The sequence below is a fragment of the Lactuca serriola genome, chromosome 2, assembly GCF_051521515.1.
Source record: "Lactuca serriola cultivar US96UC23 chromosome 2, Lser_US96UC23_V15, whole genome shotgun sequence".
NCBI lineage: Eukaryota > Viridiplantae > Streptophyta > Magnoliopsida > Asterales > Asteraceae > Lactuca > Lactuca serriola.
In genome coordinates this window covers 9836518-9855020 of record NC_136409.1, presented here as the reverse complement: position 1 = coordinate 9855020, position 18503 = coordinate 9836518, and the positions used below count along the sequence as shown (strand labels likewise).

Here is an 18503-nt window from a genome sequence, read left to right as displayed (position 1 = left end):
ACACACCCCAACCCCACCCTCTCACTTTACTTTATCTACCCCACTTTTTTTTCCTATTTAAATAATAGTCTTTTTAGATAAGACAGGGACCAAGCGCGTAACAAAAACAAATAGTAAGGACCAAGCGCGTAATAAAAACAAACATTAAGACCTTCCGAGTTAAAAAAATAATTTAGGGACCAAACACGCAAATTACCCCAAACCATAGGGACCATTCGTGTAATTTACTCTAGTTTTTTTAGAAATGAATATAGTTTTCAATGTTCGGCAATGTATACATGTATCTTGAGTTTCCTCTTGTAAGTCTGCCCACTTGGTTTCCTTCTTTTGGATACCTTGGCTTTTTCGATAGTGCATCGTGCTCACCAGCCAATTAAGTATGCAAAACACATGTTATATCAAACGACAAACATAGTAACAAATAGTATCTTAAAACAAATACTTATACTAAAATCAATTAAGGATTCAGTCAGCCAGTATTTTTTACTTAATTGGGAATTTCGTAAATGCAATTATTATTTTACAGAATACCTATTACTTTGCAAAAATGTGTTCTCTTTCTTGTTTCTTCCGACACCAATTATGCTACAACTACAATGTTTCCATGGGTTTTTGTTTTTAGTAATTGATAAATATAATATTTATTAGAATGTATTGGATAAAAAACAGTAGGTGTGGACAGTGTACACCTCAAAAGTTAGGTGTGGCAATCTCCAAATTACCATCACGCCCCTTCCCCTCACAAAAGCCTTATATAATTTGCTTTTTGTCATATTTTTATCTTCCACATTTCGTAGTATCATCCTCAAAAAAATTTGAATTCTTGTGTTTACAGGAAAGAAGAAAACAGAAGCATTCACACAGAGGTATTCATTCTCCTTTCTTTACTGATTCACATACACAATATCTTTTTAGTTTTCACATATATAGTTGTATTGTTTTGTTTGAAACAATCAATGATTTCGTTAACCATAATGCCTCTTTAGTTTTCTCCTTTGATTTTGGAAATATTGGTTTGTTTAAGAGCAATAAGTGATGGAAACCGGAAAGAAACTTGCACTCACTAAAAACTCATATTTCTTCATCAAAATTGGAAAAGGGAGAAAGTTGATTAATCCTTTTGAAAATTTTAATGTAGGTTTTGATTGTTGTAAGTATTTTGGATTCAGTTTTTTTACTTAGTAATATTTCTGTTATGATTAAATGTTTCATTTTGAGTTTTGTATTTTGAATTTTATAGAAACAATAAATATGATAAAAAAAATTAAAATGCAAATCTGAAAGCTGATGGTGATGTGTGGTGACAGTTTTTTAACATAACTAGTGGATGAGATTTTACTTAATGGATTATCATCAACGTAATTTTGATATGAAATATTTTGGATCAAAAGTAAAAAGAACTTGTCTGGTATGGATTAAAGTTAAACTTGAAAAATATTGCATAATTTGATGAAAAACTGTATTTCTTGCTTTTATGTAGTAGATATATTTTTTTTAAGATTGATATGATTCAAGACACTTTTACAAAAATTGAACAAAATAGCTAAGATAATGATGAACAGATGGTGATTTTTTCAATATTTAAAATAATTATATATTTAGTAAAAAAAGTTTATACATTTTACGAATTTTTACTTTTTAGGAAAATAATATATATATATATATATATATATATATATATATATATATATATATATATATATATTCAAATATAATATTATTTCACGAACAATAATGTTAATATTCTGAAAAAGTTTCTTCTGCCATCCACACAATCTCTATGTTATCTCAGACATATTGTCACTACGTCCTACTTCTTTGGTATTTTTATAATTAAAAAAATTGTTTTACAAATAATAGATTTATATAAAAAATGAGGGTTAACATTTTTTTTAGAAGAAACACTATTTGAAATGTTTTTTAAATTGACAAAAATCCAATATATATATATATATATATATATATATATATATATATATATATATATATATATATATATATATATATATATATATATTAGGTTATTCTATTCAAACTAATTATTATACATTTATCGTATGTTATGAGAATTAATAAAAGAATAAGTTGTTTACCAATGTGAATACGTTTAACCTTACAAGAATATCGTCATTTTCATGCATTCTCATTAATTATTTAATTTTTGTTCTCACACATCGTTTTTCAGTCATTTTCATTCTGACAGAATACGACCCAAGAAAATGTTCTGACAACATTCTGACAGAAATGAGAATAATAATAATAAGTGTATAGTAACCTTACAGACGATTTAATTGGTGAGAATGTGTGTTAATAAGAATAGTTATGTAAGATTGAAAGGGCTTAGACTATTCTATTTAAACTAACTATTGTGCTATTGTATGCATAAATATGAACCAATCATTTTACTTAATTTAAAAAAGTGATTAATATATATTATTAAATTAATGATAATTGAAAAATACCATTTAATTTATTCTAAGGGTATTTTAGACAATTGAGATAAATTTAAAAAAGGAAAATTCCATATTTTTTGGGATAATTAACTCTCTTGATTTTAAAATTCTAATTTTTTTAATTACTTTAATTTTAATTATAACGTAATTTTTATAATTAAAACCGATTTTATTCTGTTAAAATCATATTCTCTACGAATTTCATGATACATATTTCTATTAGAATGATATTCTATGAGAATGCCAACACCGACTAATAACATATTTTTGGATTCAACTTCAAATTTTTTATTACATTCTTAAAAAAGTAAAAACTTTATATAATATTCTGACAATGAAATACTCACTAATAACAAATAAAAATATGTATATTATTCGACCTGAATATTCTAGCAGAATATATTATTACATATACTCCTATCATTCTATTGTAGATTATTCTATCAAAAGAATAGTTATTTCCTTGATCATCCATGAAATTAGACATTTAACGAAAATAACTGCCATGAATCAAATCATGTAAGAATAATATTCTCTGAGAATGCTTAGAATCACTTTGAAATTTGCGGTCCGTTCTTCAAGCATCAAATTCTATCAAAACAAAACCAAATTGTAGTTTAGATTCCAACAGAATTGGAATTCATGATTCTTTTTACCTTGGTCATCCTTGCTCATCACCGATTCCACAAGCAAAAGTCACTGATTCTTGCTTCCATTACCATTAAAATTAAAAAAAAAAAAAAAAAAAAAAAAGATGAAGAACGAAGAGGCTGCAGAAACAGCCCCTTGCTCACCTGTTTAACTGCAACTCCCCCTTCCCCTTTCTATTTCAATGGTCAATAGCCCCAATTTCATGTTCTCTTCCTTGTAAAAACAACAAACCCAAACACCCATCTTTTCCCTCTATTGATTTCTGTCTAAAACTAGCAAAAAAAAAAAAAAAAAGAAACAAACCTCAAAAAAGTAGACGGAAATGCCGACTACGACCACCCTAGACGACCCACTGCCGCCCTACAACTCCCATCTGCACCCACAGAAGGCCACCGCAGCTTCGTTGCTTCTTCCTTCGGTCTAGCCAAACCCCATAGGTCCTCCCTTTTCCCATCGTTTTTTTCCTTTTCTGCTGTTCACATCGACCACAAAGCCCGGAGTCCACTGCAAATTGTTCACTTGCTCTAATATCATCACAACACAATCAAACAATTAAACACAATTACCTTCAACAGGATAGCATCGATCCTGCTCAAATCCAAAATTTTATATACAAACAAAATCTAGACATTTAGGACTCCGATAGTAATCAACTAGTTGAATGTAGACGTAACGTGAAAACGACGATTGATGTAAGTGTTGATGATCCAGCATCGGTTTTTCCTTCTTCACTTCTCAAATCCGATCGACACATCCCAAAATCGCACCTCCTCCCTCCGGTCGACAGAAGTGAAAACGAGCCACATTGACGTGAAAGTCGAGTAAAGACAGGGGAGAGGCGAGTACGCTTCATTGATCGACGAAGATTGAGCCACTGTCATTGATTTTCATCAGTAAATGGTATTAGGCGGAAGAAGTAGTAGTGAGGAGGATGATTAATTGGTGACGGAGACAAAAAAATAGTGACCTACGACGTAGGGAGGAAGAAAGAGGCAGATTTAGGATTTAGTTCACCGGTGTGATCCTATTACGGTGGAGGTGGATTTTAATAGGGTTAATAATAAACTGATCCCTAAAATAAAGGCACTATTTATAGAATTCATTTATCAAATTATTAAATAGCCCTCATTGATTTATTTAATTATTTATTTTTATTTTAAATTTTGATTGGCCCATATTCATGCATACAATAACACAATACTTAGTTAAAACACCTGAACCTAGCTCAGATTGAACGTATTTATATTATATCAAACAACATATTTTCTTTATCATTCTCATAACATATGATAGATGTACAATAGTTAGTTAGAATACTTGAACCTAGCTATATATATATATATATATATATATATATATATATATATATATATATATATATATATATATAGCCAATCTTTTCTGTAACTTGATCTGCTACAGGTCATATTTTAATTTAACACATTTTTTTATAATTTTTTCAATTACTTGTAAACTTTTTTTGTTGCATTAATTTGGTTAAAAATAATAAGTTTATAATCATGCTGCACAAATAAGTTATTAGCTCTTTTTTTTTGTCAGTTAGACTTTTTTTGGAAACGGCAAATAAGATTAAATAAAAAACCCAGCCAGCAAGATGCTAAGGGCATAAAAAAGTACAACGATAGGTTTTAGCAAATTACAAACATGAAAAGGGAGAAACTACCCAATCCACCCATTTGATATCATTCTTTACCCCCCCCCCCCCCTATGTTTACACCAAAGAAATACCATACGATGACATTATCAGCAACTTTAGTAGGAGATATATTGGCATTTTGGAATATCCTCATATTCCGAGCTTTCCATATCCACTAGAACATGCCATAACATATGGCCAAAAATAGTTTCCGTTTCTTGGGGCAGTGCCCCCACGATGCAACAAAATCTAGAAGTTCATACGAATGAGCAAAGTGACGATCATTGATCCTCCACTGCTTCATTGCAATAACCACATACATCGAATCCAATGGGAATACCCCTTGAGTTCAGGGCCATTGTCGAGGGAATACGCCCCAAGCTAGCTCTCCATATGAAACAAGTGACCTTGACTGGGACCATCATAAGCCATGAGACTCTAGAACCAAGAGGAAAGGAGGAAGATGGATAAAGCTTGGATCTGATAAGATTTGTTGTGAAATTACCATTACAAGCCAGATTACAGGTCCAAGAGTCAGCCAAATTACTAGGGAAAAATGTAGCGATCACAAAAATAAGTCGAGATAACATGGGGGCTAAACCAACATCTTCACTATCCACACTCCAGTTCCATTCAAATCCATTTGGTTTTATGCGATCCGCCAGTTTGCATTTTTTAGAACTCTCCAAATGGTATAGATCATGGAATCTCATTTTGAGAGACTCACCACCTATCCATTCATCTAACCAGAAGAGGGTATTGTCACCCGATCTGACAACCTTCTTAGTTATATCGCTGACGTGTAAACCTAATTTATGGATGTCCTTCTTTTCTCCAGCAATATTACTCCATACACCTGTAATGTTTTGGCAAGACACTGTCCCATAGCGAGTCTTGATTAGTTCTAAGCCTCCACCACCATTTTGTTAGTAGGGAAATATTAAGGGAGTGAAGAAACCCGACTCTTAGCCCACCTTTATTCTTAGTAGAAATGACCTTGTCCCATGCCACCCATCTTATTTTTGGTTTTCCATCAATACTACGCCCCCAAAGAAATTTGTGACGGATCTTTTTGAGTGTCTCAATGACTCCCACAGGGGCTTTAAATAGTGACATATAGTATTTCGGAAGATTTCCCAAGATAGATTTGACTAACGTTACTTGACCTCCAAAGGACATGGTTTTTGATTTCCATAGCGACAACTTTGAGTTGATTTTGTGAATGACTCCCTTCCAGATTTTTCAGAGATTCATATTAACCCAACTAGTACCCCAAGGTATTTGAATGGGAGAGAACCAGACTCACATCCAAGGATACGAGCCCAGTTGTTTATTTCGTTAATCGAAGCCCCTAATCCAAATACCTTAGACTTGTGAAAGTTTACTTTTAATCCAGAAGATACATGAAAGCATCTGAGAATTCTAGCGAGATTCTTGAGATTAGATTTGGACCATTCCCCCATGAATAAAGCATCATCGGCGTAGAATAAATGCGACAAGGAGGGGCCACCATGCAGAATCTTCAAGCCTGAAAAGATTCCTTGATTGCAAGCTGCCTTCAGTGCCCCGTTAAGCCCTTCCATTGCTATGATAAAGAGAAATGGGGATAATGGATCTCCCTGCCGGACCCCCCTTTGTATATCGAATTCATCAGTGGGGGAGCCATTAATGATCACAGATGCCCGAGATGAGCTAAGACAAGCATGAATCCATCCTCTCCATTTACGCCCAAAGCCCATTTGACTCATTACAGAGTCCAGATATTCCCAGTTCACCGAATCGAAGGCCTTTTCAAAATCAACCTTGAACACGTGATTAGTTTCAACAATTGATTATTTTCAAGAACAATTGATGGAAATATATTTAATATTAGATGTCCGTAAAAGTTCCCCTACAATTGATGGAAATCTTTCATTTTGTCGGGAATTTTTGACCATAAAAGTTCCCTTCAATTGAAGAGCGATTATTTTCTCAAATTTAACACGTGATAAGTTTCAATGTTGCTTCATAAATTATCTTTGACGGTTTGACCAGTGACAGCATTGAAACGCATTATAATGAATGAAGTTACAAAACCTGAGAATATATTTAATCTTAAACACATCAAAGCTTTTTAGCCAATAGAGATAGTATAGGTCTTAATGTTATTCTTAACCATAAATTATCTTTGACAGTTTATCTTTAGGGGTTTTTGACTCTTGTTAAAAGTTGAAGGTCTTAATATTATTCTTAACCAATAGAGAGCAAAGGAAAAGAGAATAATGGGGCCCGTTTGTTCTTTATTGTTAAATAAATTTCAAACAATAATGGTTTGATATATATAGGATTTCAAACTACCATATTTTCTAAAAAAAACACAATGGTTAGCATGATCACATTTTTTTTGAAATAATGTTATGTACGCTTAAATGTTGTTTTTGTATGTGATAGAAAACATAAGAACCTCTCTATGTTTTTTACCTTTTTTTGTCTTCAAGATAATTAATTTCAATAGATCAACTTAGTCACACAAACACTTGTATCTAACGATATAAAATTCTTAGGTCAGAATGTTAACAATTATGTATTTTAACAAGATTTAAAATTATCAAATTATATTTTATCATTATTGACAAATTCTTTGCAACTATTTGAAAAAGAGTCTTAAATAGTTTTTTTACGGATATCTAATATTAAATAGAATGTATCTGGTATTGAGTTAATGTCCTTGACGTGAACATTGAATGGAAAACCTTTTCCATTTACGTACTAACGCAAAATTATTAGTTTCTAATCACTAAATTTTAATTTCTTTTTTATTGGTTTTACGGACATCCATGATTTACCTTTAAATATTAACAAAAAAGACCATAAATAAATAAAAAATTAGGATACCAAACCCCCGCCATGCCCAAAGTCTAAATATTCTTGATGACTTTGCTTTTCCCTCTTTTCCTTATCAGTCTATTATTCTGGAGAGTTTGAGAGAGTTTCAGACAAGAAGATTTCAAGAACAAAGCAAAGGGCCAGGTATTCTCTTTTCTTAATTATGTATTAACTTACATGCATTTTTTTACACGATCCATGGTTTTTTGTGTATGTTTTTCAAATTGAAACTAGATTTGGAATTCTCCACTTGATGATTCATAAGATATTGCATGGAGTTGAGATTGTGTAAGAAAAGTGGTGAATAGAAAGAGCAAGTGAATCAAGATATAGTATTGGTAGTATATGATGATGAGATAGAGATATGTTCAAAATGACTAGAAAATTGCTTTAATTTGAAATTTAATTTGTTGAATTTGAAAGATACCAAGCTAAAAACAAATTAATATGCTAATTAATTATAAAGAATAACAAACTCTTAGTTTTTTTTTCTTGATATTCAACCTCTTCGTACCAAACTCAATTATAACAAAATTGAATATCACTCTTTGCAATCAATCTTAACTTTGACCAAGTTTATTTTCAAACTTTTACCAACTTTTACCAAGTTTGCAATCAATCTTAACAAAATTGAATATCATGTCTAAAATTGCCCAAAGTTTATTTTCAAAGTCATATTGGATTATGAAAGGACTACTTTTACCAATTACATCTTTACTTTATGGGCCAAAGCTATTACAATCCGACTAAACTAAAGGAATCTAGGATGCTTATAGTTTGCTGCTCAATTATATATTTCCATCTAATTTGTCTATTGTACTAATTTAGGTGCCACCACAAGTAAATTCCTGAAATGGATGTTGTTAATGCCATTCTTAAACCAGTTGTCGAGACTCTCATGGTACCTGTTAAGAAACACATAGGGTACCTCATTTCCTGCAGGCAATATATGAGGGAAATGGGTATCAAAATGAGGGGATTGAATGCTACAAGATTTAGTGTCGAAGAGCACGTGAACCGGAACATATGCAACCGACTTGAGGTTCCAGCCCAAGTCAGGGGTTGGCTTGAAGAAGTAGGAAAGATCAATGCAAAAATGGAAAATTTTCCTAGCGATGTTAGCAGTTGTTTCAATCTTAAGGTTAGACATGGGGTCGGAAAGAGAGCCTCCAAGATAATTGAGGACATCGACAGTGTCATGAGAGAACACTCTATCATTACCTGGAATGATCATCCCATTCCACTAGGAAGAATTGATTCCATGAAAGCATCCACCTCTATACCATCAACCGATCATCATGATGACTTCCTGTCAAGAGAGCAAACCTTCACAGAAGCACTAAAAGCACTTGAACCTAACCACAAATCCCACATGATAGCCTTATGGGGAATGGGCGGAGTGGGGAAGACGACAATGATGCATCGGTTGAAAAAGGTTGTGAAAGAAAAGAAAATGTTTAATTTTATTGTTGAGGCGGTTGTAGGGGAAAAAACAGACCCCATTGCTATTCAATCAGCTGTAGCAGATTACCTAGGTATAGAGCTCAATGAAAAAACTAAACCAGCAAGAACTGAGAAGCTTCGTAAATGGTTTGTGGACAATTCTGGTGGTAAGAAGATCCTAGTCATACTCGACGATGTATGGCAGTTTGTGGATCTGAATGATATTGGTTTAAGTCCTTTACCAAATCAAGGTGTCGACTTCAAGGTGTTGTTGACATCACGAGACAAAGATGTTTGCACTGAGATGGGAGCTGAAGTTAATTCAACTTTTAATGTGAAAATGTTAATAGAAACAGAAGCACAAAGTTTATTCCACCAATTTGCAGAAATTTCGGATGATGTTGATCGTGAGCTCCATAATATAGGAGTGAATATTGTAAGGAAGTGTGGCGGTCTACCCATTGCCATCAAAACCATGGCGTGTACTCTTAGAGGAAAAAGCAAGGATGCATGGAAGAATGCACTTCTTCGTTTAGAGCACTACGACATTGAAAATATTGTGAATGGAGTTTTTAAAATGAGTTACGACAATCTCCAAGATGAGGAGACTAAATCCACCTTTTTGCTTTGTGGAATGTTCCCTGAAGACTTTGATATTCCTACCGAGGAGTTGGTGAGGTATGGATGGGGGTTGAAATTATTTAAAAAGGTGTATACCATAGGAGAAGCAAGAACCAGGCTCAACACATGCATTGAGCGGCTCATTCATACAAATTTGTTGATTGAAGTTGATGATGTTAGCTGCATCAAGATGCATGATCTTGTCCGTGCTTTTGTTTTGGACATGTATTCTAAAGTTGAGCATGCTTCCATTGTCAACCATGGTAATACACTAGAGTGGCATGTGGATAATATGCACAACTCTTGTAAAAGACTTTCATTAACATGCAAGGGTATGTCTAAGTTTCCTACAGACCTCAAGTTTCCAAACCTCTCCATTTTGAAACTTATGCATGAAGATATATCATTGAGGTTTCCCAAAAACTTTTATGAAGAAATGGAGAAGCTTGAGGTTATATCCTATGATAAAATGAAATATCCATTGCTTCCCTCATCACCGCAATGCTCCGTCAACCTTCGCGTGTTTCATCTCCATAAATGCTCGTTAGTGATGTTTGACTGCTCTTGTATTGGATATCTGTCGAATCTAGAAGTGCTTAGCTTTGCTGATTCTGCCATTGACCTGTTGCCTTCCACAATCGGAAATTTGAAGAAGCTAAGGCTACTGGATTTGACAAATTGTTATGGTCTTTGTATAGCTAATGGTGTCTTTAAAAAATTGGTCAAACTTGAAGAGCTCTATATGATAGTGGTTCATGGAGGAGATCGAAAGGCGATCAGCCTCACTGAGGATAACTGCAATGAGATGGCAGAACGTTCAAAAGACCTTTCTGCATTAGAACTTGAGTTCTTTGAAAACAATGCTCATCCAAAGAATATGTCATTTGAGAAGCTACAACGATTCCAGATCTCAGTGGGGTGCTATTTATATGGAGCTTCCATAAAGAGCAGGCACTCGTATGAAAACACATTGAAGTTGGTTATTGACAAAGGTGAATTATTTGAATCTCGAATGAACGGGCTGTTTAAGAAAACAGAGGTGTTATGTTTAAGTGTGGGAGATATGAATGATCTTGAAGATATTGAGGTTAAGTCATCCTCACAACCTTTTCAATCCTCTTCGTTTTACCATTTAAGAGTCCTTGTCGTTTCAAAGTGTGCAGAGTTGAAACACCTCTTCACACCTGGTGTTACAAACACTTTAAAAAAGCTTGAGCATCTTGAAGTTTACAAATGTGATAATATGGAAGAACTCATACATACCGGGGATAGTGAAGAAGAGACGATTACATTCCCCAAGCTGAAGTTTTTATCTTTGTGTGGGCTACCAAAGCTATCGGGTTTGTGTGATAATGTCAAAATAATTGAGCTACCACAACTCATGGAGTTGGAACTTGACAACATTCCAGGTTTCACAAGCATATATCCCATGAAAAAGTCTGAAACATCTAGTTTGTTGAAGGAAGAGGTAAATATAGATTTTTAATGCTAATACATTTCAAAGGATCTTTTCAGTTAAATTTTATAAAATATATTGTAATTTGATTGTATGGGGTATTATTGTTGGATGGGACTATTAATAAATGATTATCTTGCAGGTTCTGATTCCTAAGTTAGAGAAACTGCATGTTAGTAGTATGTGGAATCTGAAGGAGATATGGCCTTGCGAATTTAATACGAGTGAGGAAGTTAAGTTCAGAGAGATTGAAGCGAGTAACTGTGATAATCTTGTGAATATGTTTCCGCGCAATCCCATAACTCTGCTGCATCATCTTGAAGAGCTTCAGGTCAAGAATTGTGGTTCCATTGAATCGTTATTCAACATTGACTTGGATTGTCCTGGTGCAATTGGGCAAGAAGACAACAGCAGCAGCTTAAGAAACATCAAAGTGGAGAATTTAGGGAAGCTAAGAGAGGTGTGGAGGATAAAAGGTGGAGATAACTCTCGTCCCCTTGTTCATGGCTTTCAAGCTGTTGAAAGCATAAGGGTTAGAAAATGTAAGAGGTTTAGAAATGTATTCACACCTACCACCACAAATTTTGATCTGGGGGCACTTTTGGAGATTTCAATAGATGACTGCGGAGAAAACAGGGGAAATGACGAATCGGAAGAGAGTAGCCATGAGCAAGAGCAGGTAAGGATTTCAATTTCACTTTCTTACTTAATTAATGATTAAGCTCCTGCTTTTTGAATAAAAAAGGGACAAACCATTTCTTGACTTAATGTAGCAATACAAGTCATATATAAGAGTGACCAACTCTTTTTTATTTATAAAATGACTACAAAATATGTTTTTTCATTATAGATCATGTATAAATGTGACTAATTTTTCATCACCTAACTTTAGTTGATAAATCGTTATAAATGTCACTAATTACTTTTCAGTAAAAATAACAAATTTAATAAATTATCAACAAAAAGCATCAACTAAAAAAATCCCACAACCCGAAATAATTTAAAATAAAAGGATTTGACATCTAATACGAACAATTTTTTTCTAAACATGATTTGGACCAAATATCACCAGCAACTCAAGTTTGGAATCGATTCAGCTTAAAACTTGACCAGCATAATTAGATAGATGAGAGTTGAAGCTAAAGTGCCTATATAAATTCCTTTCATATTTTTTCTTGATCTTGATAGCAAGTTGAATGATTTTCTTCTTCAAAATTGATAAAAATCTATATTATAGAGAGACTAGCTTGAAAAAAAAAATGGTCTAGGTGGGTCTTGGGTCTGGTAGATGAAGATGGAAGAGAGAGTAGATTTCAAAGACACAAACACATCTTCATTTTATTTATTTATTTATTATTTTTTTTTTGATGTCTTGCTCATATTTGTTACAGATATGTGATGTCTATTAATTTTTTTAAATATATAAAAAATAAATACATAAATGAGAAAATTAAATAAAAAATAAATTAACAAGGGCACAATAGTCTTTTTAGGTAAGACAAGGACCAAACGCGCAACAAAAATAAACAGTAAGGACCATACGATTTAAAAAATAATTAGGGACCAAAAACATAAATTCCCCCAAACCATCAGGACCATTCGTGTAATTTACTCTTACTTTTCGTTTTGTTCATATTTGGGTAGCTACTACACCCTATCATAATGGTCATATGTGAACACTTCCAACAAGTTTGTTACTTAGGTGTGTACAAAAAAACGATAGTTATCATGATGTAAACATACCGAAAAATTAATTACCTTAGCAAGTTATTTTCCCATTTAGGTTGTATGGAAACAGTTCCGTGAGACCGTGACTTGGATGGTAGATAAATTTAGTAAACTTAACCCTTCAGTTAACCTACCTTTTTCTTACTAACTCAATTTCAAGCTAAATTCGGACTCTTGTTTGAAAATAAGTTGCATCTTTATTTTTGTATTATCTTGTTGCATAGGATCCTTAGCATCTTTTATTAATTTATTTGAAGGTGAAAGATCCAACTATTTTTAATCTGTTGGCATTTTCCATCATTTGCAACTGTTTCTTGAAAAAGATACCTAAAATCAAAATAACCATTTTCAAATCCAAAATTATAAGAGAGAATTGTTAATGGACGTGGAATCATATATCATTAACACAATTCAGTACACAGGTTGCTAATTACATTTCTTGCTTTGCAGATTGAAATTCTGTCAGAGGAAGAGACATTACAAGAAGCCACTGGCAGTATTTCTAATGTTGTATTCCCATCCTGTCTCATGCACTCTTTTCATAACCTCCAGAAACTTATATTGGAGAGAGTTAAAGGAGTGGAGGTGGTGTTTGAGATAGAGAGTCCAACAAGTAGAGAATTCGTAACAACTCACCATAACCAACAACAGCCTATTATACTTCCCAACCTCCAGGAATTATATCTATATAATATGGACAACATGAGTCATGTGTGGAAGTGCAGCAACTGGAATAAATTCTTCACTCTTCCAAAACAACAATCAGAATCCCCATTCCACACCCTCACAACCATATATATTAGCAATTGTAAAAGCATTAAGTACCTGTTTTCACCTCTCATGGCAAAACTTCTTTCCAACCTAAAGAAAGTCAAGATAAGTGGGTTTGATGCTATTGAAGAAGTTGTTTCAAACAGAGATGATGAGGATGAAGAAATGACTACATCTACCTACAAAACCACCAACTTGTTCCCTCATCTTGATTCTCTCACTCTAATTTTTCTAAACAATCTGAAGTGTATTGGTGGAGGTGGTGCCAAGGTTGAGGGGAGCAATGAAATATCTTTCAATAATACCACTGCAACTACTGCTGTTCTTGATCAATTTGAGGTATGCTTTGTACATATTCAATTATTTATTTAATTTCCTTGTTAATTTCCTTTTTTCTTTGCAATATTCTATAAAAAAAATCACCAAATCACAAATAATAGATTTAAACTTTTATTTCACACCCATGCGGACTCAAGAATGGGATTTGGAGGCATATAAAGTTACATTCATTTGAACAAGTATTACCTTTTATTTGTTATTTATCATTTTCATATCATTTACTAATAACATTTCTTTTTTATTTTTCTAATTAGAAAAGGTCCACATGTCTAATTAGGTTTTCCATTCTATGTGAATCCTCTATTCTGTCTGTAATCAAGCATCTTAGATTATTTATCCATTTTCATAATTGTGTTTATTTTGACAGTTTTTTTTTATTTATTTTTATTTTTATATATAGTTGTAATTGCAACCTGTTATATATTCAAGTCTTAATGTACATAATAGTGCATTTTATACCCACTATACTAAGCTAATAATGACCTAAACGGATGGATGCCATGACACTGCTACACTTCAGAAACTCTAGTAAGGGCGGTTATGGAAGTTCAATAAAATGATAATGACATCTTTGATGGGTAATATAGGCAATTTAAGTTTTATTTCCGTTAGAGCAGTATTTAGCTAGTAGTGGCCAGTAGGAGAGGAGAATATCCCCTTTTGTGAAAATCTGGTCATTGTCAGGGGTCATCAGGTGACAGATATTGTAGAGTAGAACAATATGTAATATTACCCAAAACTATTTTTTCGAAGGTGGTTCTGTTAAATATGTGCTTTCTTGATTTCATTGAATTTGCATTCGCATATTTTAGGTGGTAAAGTGATTGTCTCGTCAATAGATCCTGACCTTAATTAGAAAAACAAAAAAGTACATTTTTGATGTGGAGAGCACCGGTATCATTTAGTATATAAAAAAACTAGATTTTGAATTACCTTTCTTATATAAAAGTTGTGTATATAGTTTAATTAGTTTTACATCATTTTTCCATGTGGTGTTGCAGTTGTCTGAAGCAGGTGGTGTTTCTTGGAGCTTATGCCAATACGCTAGAGAGATAATAATAGAATTCTGCAATGCATTGTCAAGTGTAATTCCATGTTATGCAGCAGGACAAATGCAAAAGCTTCAAGTGCTGAGAGTAATGGGTTGTGATGGCATGAAGGAGGTATTTGAAACTCAATTAGGGACGAGCAGCAACAAAAACAGCAAGAGTGGTGGTGATGAAGGAAATGGTGGAATTCCAAGAGTAAATAACAATGTTATTATGCTTCCCAATCTAAAGATATTGGAAATTAGAGGTTGTGGGGGTTTGGAACATATATTCACATTCTCTGCACTTGAAAGCCTGACACAGCTCCAAGAGTTAACGATAATGAATTGCCGGTCAATGAAAGTGATTGTGAAGAAGGAAGAAGATGAATATGGAGAGCAGCAACCAACAACAACAACAACAACGAAGGGGGCATCTTCTTCTAAGAAGGTTGTGGTCTTTCCTCGTCTAAGGTCCATTAAACTAGAAGGTCTACCAGAGCTGGAGGGTTTCTTCTTGCGGAAGAATGAGTTCTGGTTGCCTTCATTGGAAGAAGTTACCATCAAGTATTGCTCAAAAATGATGGTGTTTGCAGCTGGTGGGTCCACAGCTCCCCAACTCAAGTATATACAAACAGGCTTAGGCAAATATAGTCTTGGAGAATGTGGCCTTAACTTTCATCAGGTATATATATTTCTTTAATTGGCATCATCTAATTAAGAAAGATATCATGCATGCATGATCATGCCAAGTAAATTTACTTCAAACACATTCACACTAGTTTCGGTCTAAGTTTATGTTGTTCTAGGAAGGCCAAAATGGGAAAGCAAGATAGGGAAAAATAGTGCATTTCAGTGGAAAGGGTATTTTAGGTATTTTCTGTCAAAAGTTGTTATTGCAGGCTTTTTAGTACCGGGAATCTGGAATCGTGTGTGGAGGAGCATTATTATTCTGATTTGCTTATTTCTTTAACATTTTTTATTAGCCTAGGAGAGTCTAGCCTCTCGAACAGCTAGAAACCCTTTTAATCTTTTGATTTTCAATGACGAAATTTTTCCCTGTTACTCCATTTGATTGTCGTTCTTCATGGTTCTAAATGAGTTATTGGCTCATCTGTTACTTCTTTTGATTGTTATTTTCATAGCATGCTGTCACTTGAATCAAGCTTTTCCATTGGGCAAAAGGTCAAAACTAACCTACTTTATGAGATTAAAAACAGCAAACCATCGGATAACTTTTAGTTGGAGTTAATACTTACAATTACCATTGTAATCAATAATTATAATATCTTGTATTAATTCATTAAGTTTGGTACAGCACATATATGACATTTCAAAGGGTTTTTGTTTGACATATATATGCCTCTGGCGTTTTCTTTATTGGACTTGCAGACCTCATTCCAAAGTTTATACGGTGACACCTCGGGCCCTGCTACTTCAGAAGGGATACCTTGGTCTTTTCATAAGTTGATCGAATTAGATGTGGAATTTACTGATGATGTTAAAAAGATTATTCCATCCAGTGAGTTGCTGCAACTGCAAAAGCTGGAAAAGATTCATGTGTGTGGTTGTAAGATGGTAGAGGAGGTATTTGAAACTGCATTGGAAGCAGCAGGGAGAAATGGAAATAGTGGATGTGGAAGTGGTTTTGATGAACCGTCACAAACTACTACTACTACTACTCTTGTCAATCTTCCAAACCTCAGAGAAATGAAGTTATGGTATCTAAATTGTCTGAGGTATATATGGAAGAGCAATCAGTGGACAGCATTTGAGTTTCCAAAACTAACAAGAGTTGAAATTAGTAAATGCAACAGTTTAGAACATGTATTTACTAGTTCCATGGTTGGTAGTCTATTGCAACTCCAAGAGCTAACTGTAGATTACTGCTGGAATATGGAGGAGGTGATTGTTAAGGATGCAGATGTTTCTGTAGAAGAAAACAAAGAGAAAGAATCTGATGGCAAGACGAATAAGGAGATACTTGTGTTACCTCATCTAAAGTCCTTGAAATTACATGAACTACAATGTCTTAAGGGGTTTAGCTTGGGGAAGGAGGATTTTTCATTCCCATTATTGGATACTTTGAGCATTTCCAAATGCCCAGCAATAACCACCTTCACCAAAGGAAATTCCGCTACTCCACAACTAAAAGAAATACAAACAAATTTTGGCTTCTTTTATGCTGCAGGGGAAAAAGACATCAACTCTCTTATAAAGATCAAACAACAGGTAAATCAGATCTTTGTTGCTTTAATAATTCTTAAACTACATTTGAAAAGCTTCATGCAAGTTTTTTTGTTATATTGTCAAAAACCGCAACCTACATTTTCAGCTTTATATTTATGTACTTTATGCAGGATTTCAAACAAGACTCTGATTAATGTGAAGTGAATATTAAAAGTAAATTATATTTTCATGTTCCTAGTTGCCTATTAATTAATGGCCTTTTAGTTCATGATTTTTGGATGTATTCTTCATGATGATGTGAATCTTCTAATACCCCATTCATTGTTTGGTTGAATGTTGACTCTATGTCAGGATGAATATTCAAGGGAAGAATTGTTGGTCATATGAAGGACATTAAAGAAGAACATGGATGCTATGAAGATGTTGAGAAAACATATGTATCAAGTAGCAAGCTGCTTAATGATCTAAGTTTGTTGGTTGAGGATGTTGATTTTAATATTTCAAATTCATTGGTATCATTATATGGGCTTATCAATAGTGTTAATGGGATAATGAGTGACTTAACCTAAATTATGTTGTTGGTAAATGTTGGACAAGTATGGAAAATTAGGAATGACTTGTGAAAAATATATGGAAAAGTAGGATTGAGATTTTCAATGAAAATATTATGAAACTATAGTATATAAATAAATGCAACATATTATTTGGGTATCTTGGAAGCACATATCATGAGAGTAACTAGAAGTAGAGTTTATTCCAAGGGTGAAGAAAACGTTAGACGTTAGCTAGTCGATGGACTGGTGTCTAGGGATTAATCGGTTAGGCGGGGATTAATCGGAGACCATTAATTATTAAGAAAGTTATTCAATAATTTATAAATATAACTTTAATCATAAGAATATTAATAAATAAGCATAAAAGTTTAATAATAAGTTTAACAAGCACACCAATTTATCATCCAATTAATAAGAAAAATTATTCAAATTTTAATATATCTTAAGAAAAGAAGTAAATTTAGGTATTTGCATATTTGAAAACATAGAAATTTTGACAATTTTGGAGAAAAACTTTAAAATTTAATTTTTAATTTTTTTTTATATATTAGTTGAACACTAAAATACTATGAACTTTTGAAACTTTGAAAATTTTGGTTTAATATTTAAAAATTTGAAAATTTGGCCGATTAGGCCGCCTAGGACCGATTAGAACCATCTAGTTTTCACTTTGACCCTTTTTGACCAAAACTAATTAAGCCGACCGATTAGCCTTAATCATATTTGGTTGAAGACCGCCTACTGATTA

The 18503-nt window shown here is 33.3% G+C and overlaps 1 protein-coding gene across 2 annotated transcripts; it reads left to right on the top strand.

The window, feature by feature from the left end:
• Positions 1-760: 760 nt before the first annotated feature.
• Positions 761-17842, top strand: LOC145085961 (uncharacterized). 2 transcript variants are annotated; one of them, XM_079023666.1, is made up of 9 exons: positions 761-866; positions 7704-7770; positions 8455-11158; positions 11289-11825; positions 13325-13984; positions 14986-15696; positions 16404-17243; positions 17372-17414; positions 17553-17842. In XM_079023666.1, the coding sequence occupies exons 3-8, from the start codon at positions 8480-8482 to the stop codon at positions 17393-17395; spliced, it is 5451 nt and encodes a 1816-aa protein (XP_078879792.1). In that variant the 5' UTR covers positions 761-866; positions 7704-7770; positions 8455-8479; the 3' UTR covers positions 17396-17414; positions 17553-17842. The 2 variants fall into 2 exon arrangements, with proteins under 2 accessions (XP_078879792.1, XP_078879791.1); XM_079023665.1 differs by lacking the exon at positions 17372-17414.
• The last annotated feature ends 661 nt before the right edge of the window (positions 17843-18503 follow it).

Coding starts and splice junctions, on each gene's coding strand:
- LOC145085961 (XM_079023665.1), top strand. CDS start 8,480: ATGGATGTTGTTAATGCCATTCTTAAACCAGTTGTCGAGACTCTCATG. Junction 11,159..11,288: donor CTAGTTTGTTGAAGGAAGAG/GTAAATATAGAT, acceptor ATTATCTTGCAG/GTTCTGATTCCTAAGTTAGA. Junction 15,697..16,403: donor GTGGCCTTAACTTTCATCAG/GTATATATATTT, acceptor TTGGACTTGCAG/ACCTCATTCCAAAGTTTATA.